This window comes from Gadus chalcogrammus, chromosome 11, assembly GCF_026213295.1.
Source record: "Gadus chalcogrammus isolate NIFS_2021 chromosome 11, NIFS_Gcha_1.0, whole genome shotgun sequence".
In the NCBI taxonomy this organism is placed as follows: Eukaryota; Metazoa; Chordata; class Actinopteri; order Gadiformes; family Gadidae; genus Gadus; species Gadus chalcogrammus.
In genome coordinates, this window is record NC_079422.1 from 12,072,138 (window position 1) to 12,079,136 (window position 6,999).

A 6,999-nucleotide genomic window follows, 5' to 3' on the forward strand; every position below is an offset into this window, starting at 1 on the left:
GAGATTGGATTGGCTGTCTGGCTGGAGACTGCAGGGTAAATATTGGCTGAGCCCAGTGTGTGTGTGTGCACAAGCGTGCTGACTGACTGACTGTGTGTGTGTGTGTGTGTGTGTGTGTGTGTGTGTGTGTGTGTGTGTGTGTGTGTGTGTGTGTGTGTGTGTGAGTGTGTGTGTGTGTGTGTGTGTGTGTGTGTGTGTGTGTGTGTGTGTGTGTGTGTGTGTGTGTGTGTGTGTGTGTGTGTGTGTGTGTGTGTGTGTGTAAATGCACGTGTGTGTATTGACTCCTCGGTGTGTACGACCATGAATTTGGGACGGGTCTACTGCATGCGGTTTAAACCAGTAAAAAAAAACAGACAGTACAAGTAGATGTGTGTTTGTGGGGGGGCCATGACAGATGACCCTGCTACCACCTACACACTAACACTACTCATACTCTGTATTATTTACAGCTCACACTGTTTACAGCACACAAATAATCAGAAGTTCCCCTCGCCTTATCCAGGAAGTGAAGACAAAATGTAAATGTGATGAGCCATAAGAATCCCCTTTCAGGAAGGTAACTGTTTAACCATTTAGTTGCTTCCTTACACACCATTTTTTGCTGGCAAGTCTCTTGAAGCATATTTTCATTTCAGCCTTTTTGCCAAGGTTAGCATGGCTTTGCATGGCTAGCTTAGACATGCTACTGACTCCACGGTGGTTAGAGGTTTCCTGTGTTAATTTGGACTTGCCTTTCCTTTCAGCGCAACTTTATTGCTCTCGTTATAATTTCCATGGGCTCATTTAGTGAGCTGAACTTTGGTTTGTGACAAAAGCTCTGAACTTCCACTTCAAGACATTTACATTTAGGGCATTTAGCAGACGCCTTTATCCAAAGCGACTTACAATAAGTACATTTGTCATAAGAAGTGGATCAATATATCGCTGTCGGTACAGAAAGGATGTTCATACAACCAAGTACAAGTACCACAATCGCTAGGCAATCAATTCCCCGTGTTACAGCCATGATAGCAGCTACTGCAGTTGCTACACAGTTAAGTACTATAATACAATACAATAATATACAATACAGTGTCAAGAGTCGCCAGAACTGGACCAGTGCAGTTGGGTGGAAAATAAAACAGGCAGGCCAGCGACTTTTGAGAGAGAAGAAATCTAACAGAAAAGGAAAAACTCTTTCTTTCCATCAGCATTCAATATTATTCAACGCAAATGAGTATGTGTATGACAAGTTAAAACACAGCCAGTGGGCTAAGGAAAGTATCCACTTGGCTCACACACCACAGAACAACATTATTATCTGAAACTTTTTCGGCATCGCCGGCCTCTCAAGGGGGTCCATGGTTAACTGAGGTTAAAAGTAGGTAAACATTTATTGCAAAAGTAAATCAGAGTTTACCCCCATAAAACACATCCTGATTTAAAAATATCCTTTCATTCACATACACAGGCTTATGCTCTGGCTATAGCACATTTATTTCACTTCTATTTATTCTCTGTCTTGGGATGGTCAATAAATGAGAATTTGCGAGGTGTAACATAACCAAAAGTGTGTTTCATATCGTATAGAATTTCCTGGCTGACTTACAATGATTCCACTGAACACATATGGTGGAACACCAGTAGACCACACACATACACACACGCACGCACGCACACACACACACACACACACACACACACACACACACACACACACACACACACACACACACACACACACACACACACACACACACACACACACACACACACACACACACACACACACACACACACTTCTTGGTTACAATGTGGCGTCAGTACATCCATACACTTCTGCCAAATCTGAATCTAATATCCTGCCTCCAACTCACGTTGCTCAGGCGAGGCTTAGGCGGCCCCAATGGAAATTACACATCATTGTAACTCGGCCTGTCCGTCATTCTTTGTTTCTGTCTGACCGGCTACAAGTGTGACTTTTAATGTCTACATATCTGTGTGTCTGTGTGTTGGTCAATAGGTCTGCCTTCCTGACTGGGTATAGTCTCTCTCTTTGATCTCACTTATCTGCCTGTGCTCATCTGACTCTGCCATGTCTGTCTGATTGCGTCTGCACGGCGGACGTCTGGCCATAAAATAACATCTGCAACGAATCCGGCGACAGGCAACATTACAGCATAGCTGATAATGATAGTTCTCCGTGAGCTGCTTAGAAGGCAGACAGACATAACATACCATTCCAGCATTTCCTGTCTGCACTCCTAGGCAAACTATTTAACCCTCTGTGGGTCAGCCTACAGTAGGCACGGCCAAGCACTGCGGGGCTGTTAGGTGGAAAATATGTCCTAAGAAAACTTCTCACACGTAACAAAAGTAACCAGAAATATAAGATAGATTAAAATATCAAATATATAAAACAAATATCTAGCAAAACATTGAACTTGACCGGAACCAAACAATCACGAATAACATACTCGGTGTAAAGTACGATCCTAAAGAAATACTTGGAAGTATTCCCAGTAATCTTCTTGATGTAATTATGAAGTATATGGAAAAAGCAGACACTAAGCGTAACGGTGCCGGTGCATTTATTACACGGTTACACCCACCGTCCTATAGAGCTGCTGTCAAAATAAGGTGAAAGCATATCCGTAAATACAGAGGGGAACGCGGGACTCACATATCTCCATTCCCTGGGGCTGGGAAGCGGTGCAGTTGCAAGAGCAGGTGACATTGAAGTTGTTGGGGCTGCCAGGGACCGTTAGGTTTTGCATGGGGCAAAATGGGACACCGCTCCGGGGAGAGAGCCGCCGCCACTGTCGGGCCGACAGTGAAAAAAAGTTCCTGGTGGCGGCGGCAGAATCTGCTGCTACAAGAAAATCCCGAACACAGCACTCGACACTTCGCCTACGATCAAGCCATGTCCCCCCCGCCGCCTCGGCCGGCTCGGGGAATACGATCAGGTGTGGGAAATGGTTTTCTTTTCGCCGGGATTGCCGTTTCCTCGTACTAACGCATTGTACGGTTTCCGTCGCCTTCTCCGTTCCGCTGAGAAACAGTTCTCCGTCACTCCGTGCGGACGAGGGCTCACTAGACGCCAACTGCAGACTGAAGCCCGCCCCCCCCCCCACACCCCCCCCCAAAAAAAGGCAGCGACTCCGCTCCAATCAAACGTTGCCGGAGGAGAGAGAGAGAGAGAGAGAGAGAGGCAGAGAGAGAGAGCGAGCGAGGGAGAGAGAGAGAGAGAGAAGGAGAAAGCGAGCCGTGTGTGCGTGCGTGCGCGTGTGTGTGAGAGCTAGCAGACGGCCGGGATGGAAGTTGACAATGGAGAGGGAGAAGGAGGGAGGGAGGGAGGGACACGAGTGGTCGGGTGTGTGTTATTTGGGAGGGTGCGCAAAAATCGGCTCGGGTTTCACTGGCTCGGTACAATTGCCAGCCACGGCCAATCGAGACGGCGCTTTGAAGGGGCTAACCTTGATGTGACCCCCGCACTGGTCTTGAGATTCAGGAGCACATGTGCAGGGAAGACACCCTCGACCCCCCCCCCCCCCCCCACACACACGCACCCTACCCACACAGATACACACACACCACCACCTCCCCAGCCGTCTGCAATCTATAAATACACATAGCCGTTAACATTTGACTATCCAGTTAAGCTTAGTGACGTTATCCGTGTTATTAGAAGTAAAAGTTAAATCATTGCACACTTTGGACAATTTTAATACCAAACAATGCATAGCCAAAAATTCTTATTAATACATTTCCAGACATTCAAAAAGCCAACTATTGTTTCAGAAGAAGGTTGTTGACCCTGGCAACGTTTAAAGGCCCACAGCTTTCATAACTCTATTGGAGCAACAAATTGCAGGCCTGCCGCCGTCTGACACCTGAAGTGGCGATATCAACTGAGACATCCAAGAACAATTTTTTTCCAAGATGTGAGGTCACTCCCAGGTCCCCAAACAGACACATTCACACACAAAACAACACACAGACACATGCACACGCACACACAGACAAACACGTTTACACACAAACACGCACGCACACACATACATGCTCTCAGACACAAACATACACGCACACACGCACACATACATACAGAGTCAAAGACACACGCACGCACACAGGCGCGCGGCCACGGCGTGTCTGCGGCGTCCACCTCGTCCCCGCGGAGCCGGCCCGGTGGGTGACACCGCTACCGGATCGGAGAGGAGGAGCAGACAGCAGACAGATAAATACCGGCTACCGCTGAATACCAAATGCACTCTAATCTAGCGGCTCTGCTCCCAAACCTCCCTGCCCCCCCCCCCCCAACACCCCCAGCCCACCCAGCCTCCTCCATGCCCCCCCCCCCCCCCCCAACCCACACACACCCAGCCCCCCCCCCACACATTCCGCCAGCCCCCGTCTCTATCTCGCTGCCTGATTGAGGAATGTAAAACTAAACTTGTGAGAAACTGGTGGTTCATCACCGAGGTTGAGGGTGTGTGTGTGTGTGTGTGTGTGTGTGTGTGTGTGTGTGTGTGTGTGTGTGTGTGTGTGTGTGTGTGTGTGTGTGTTTAAGAGTGTGTGTGTGTGTGTGGTTGTGGTGGTGGTTGTTTGTGTGTGTTTCAGTCTGTGTTTTCATTTGTGATTAAATGACGTTTGTGTTGTCTGTAAGCTTTACCTTGGGATTTCCTAGAAAACATGCGATTAATGAAAGAATTTAGAGAATGTACTGTGTACTAACTGTAAGTACTGTTATCATACACAGACTTCACTATCGCATAACGTGTTCACAGTGCAAATAACTATTAGCAAAGGGGGAAAGCTGTGTCTCTGTGTGTGTGTGTTTGTGTGTGTGTGTGTGTGTGTGTGTGTGTGTGTGTGTGTGTGTGTGTGTGTGTGTGTGTGTGTGTGTGTGTGTGTGTGTGTGTGTGTGTGTGTGTGTGTGTGTGTGTGTGTGTGTGTGTGTGTGTGTCCACGGTGTGTGCGTTGGGGTATTTGGTTCAGTTCATGTTAAAGGGTGAGGTTTTTACGACCAGTCTGCTGATATGCAATTGTACAACCGCATCTCGGACACAGAAGGGGCCATGGTCCTTGGTGGACCAGCAGACACCCACTCTGCCTGGACTGGTGTGGAAACTTTAGCATCAGAAGAGCCATTAACGGCCTGCACGGCTGATCTTAGTATGCAGAGGAGAGGGAGCGCTCTCCCTCGCCATCTTGTGGCTGAGTAAAGAACTGACCGCTCACCGAAGCACCCCCCCCCCCCCCCCCACACACACATACACACACATTGAAACAGCGAATAAAAGCCAAAAAATAAGCAAAACAAGGAGAAACAAAAAGTTGTACTCCTCTGCTTTCTCCTGTGGCTCTACTATAACTCTCTTTGTTGCTATTACTTATAGGAAACCAAATCCAACCACTTGGCACAAACTCTTGCTCAAAATCAATTTTTGCCCGTTTCCATTGGAAACGGGTAGATCACGGAGGAGGAGAAGTAAAAGAAGCATTAAACCCTCCACCCCATCATAAGTTGTTAAAAGTTGTAATCTCACTCTTGCGAAGGCGATGAAGCAATATGGAAATGATCGCAGAATGACCCCGCTCCTCGCTGTGCCATCATGATGAAAAATGGGAAAGATTTGGTGTAATCCTCATTTCCCCCATTTTAAAGCCATTATATAACACTTAGCGCCAGACAGGGAACTGTAGCGATGAAACAAAGACAGCGCCAAAGAAGGCAAGTTGTGTTACAGTAGAGCGACTCTGACGTGCACAGGAAACACGCACACAACGAAGAGACACTTTTTCTAATGCGAACGTCGATGTGGCGTCAGCCGGTAGGAGCAGACATTAACGACCAGAGTGCATTCTTAGTATTCCCGCCTCGATGTCAGAACACGGTGTGAAACTGCGGCGGCCGCAACGTCACATCGGCGTGTCTGGCACCGCTGCGTTTTGGCGGTTGAAAACGCAGAAACATTCCGTCGCAAAAAAACTTTAAAGTCGAGAGTGTCACATAACGCCATGACTCAGCCATTATTAGCAAGGCCCAGCTGAACAGGAGTCATAAATTACTGCAATGCATCCTTCCAGTTGACACCGCCAAGAGAGAGCCTGCGGGAGCGAGCGAGAGACAGCGAGAGCAAGCACAGAGAGAGAGAGGGAGAGAGAGGGGGGAAGAGAGTATGTTTGGTTGGTTAGGTTACTGTATGTCTCTGCGTCTCTGTCTTGAGGTGTTTAGTAGCGGCAAATGCTACTTCAGATGATCAGATTGCAGGCCATGGTGCAGAAGCACGTGTGCGTGGTACGTTCCCTAAAAAACAATGTCTGGCATGCCCACAGCGTATTCGCTGCTTCCTGCCCTTGTCTGGCTGCACTGCCGTGTCACATCCTGTCCGCACAGGTGCACCGGCTGTCTTGCTTTCCGCTCCTGTCACTTCACAACACAAAGGCACACACACACACACACACACGCACACACACACACAGAAAGAGACACATACACCTTACTATCACCCCTCCCCGGCTCACTTGCTGCCGCAAGCACCACTGCAATGACACTCACTAAAAAGTTAGGGCAGGGGCGAGAGACATGGAGAGAGCGAGAGAGAGAATATAGAGAGATGGTAGGAGAAAGAGAGAGAGAGTGTATATCAGAGAGAGAGAGAAACAGAGACAGAGAGAGACTGTATATCAGAAAGAGAGAGAGAGAGAGACAAACAGAGAGAGCGAGAGAGAGTGTTTATCAGAGAGAGACAACCAGAGAGAGAGAGAGAGGGAGAGTGTGTCCCAGGGAGAGAGCGAAATATAGACAGAGAGAGTGTGTATGAGAGCGAGAGAGGGAAAAACAGAGAGAGAAAGAGAGAGAGAGAGAGAGAGAGAGAGAGAGAGAGAGAGAGAGAGAGAGAGAGAGAGAGAGAGAGAGAGAGTGAGAGAGAGAGAGAGGGAGAGAGAGAGAGAGAGAGAGTGAGAGAGAGAGCAAGGGAGAATTACACAGACCAAAAAAGGAGATGAGACAGC

At 48.1% G+C, this 6,999-nt stretch overlaps 1 protein-coding gene across 1 annotated transcript in view; it reads right to left on the minus strand.

Annotated features, from left to right (window-relative positions):
• ldlrad4b (low density lipoprotein receptor class A domain containing 4b) overlaps positions 1 to 3,090 on the minus strand; it is a 35,771-nt gene extending 32,681 nt beyond the window's left edge. The window contains 1 exon segment of the mRNA XM_056602402.1: positions 2,663 to 3,090. Within this exon segment, the coding sequence (XP_056458377.1) occupies positions 2,663 to 2,756 (94 nt within the window). The 5' untranslated portion in view covers positions 2,757 to 3,090.
• Positions 3,091 to 6,999: the final 3,909 nt, after the last annotated feature.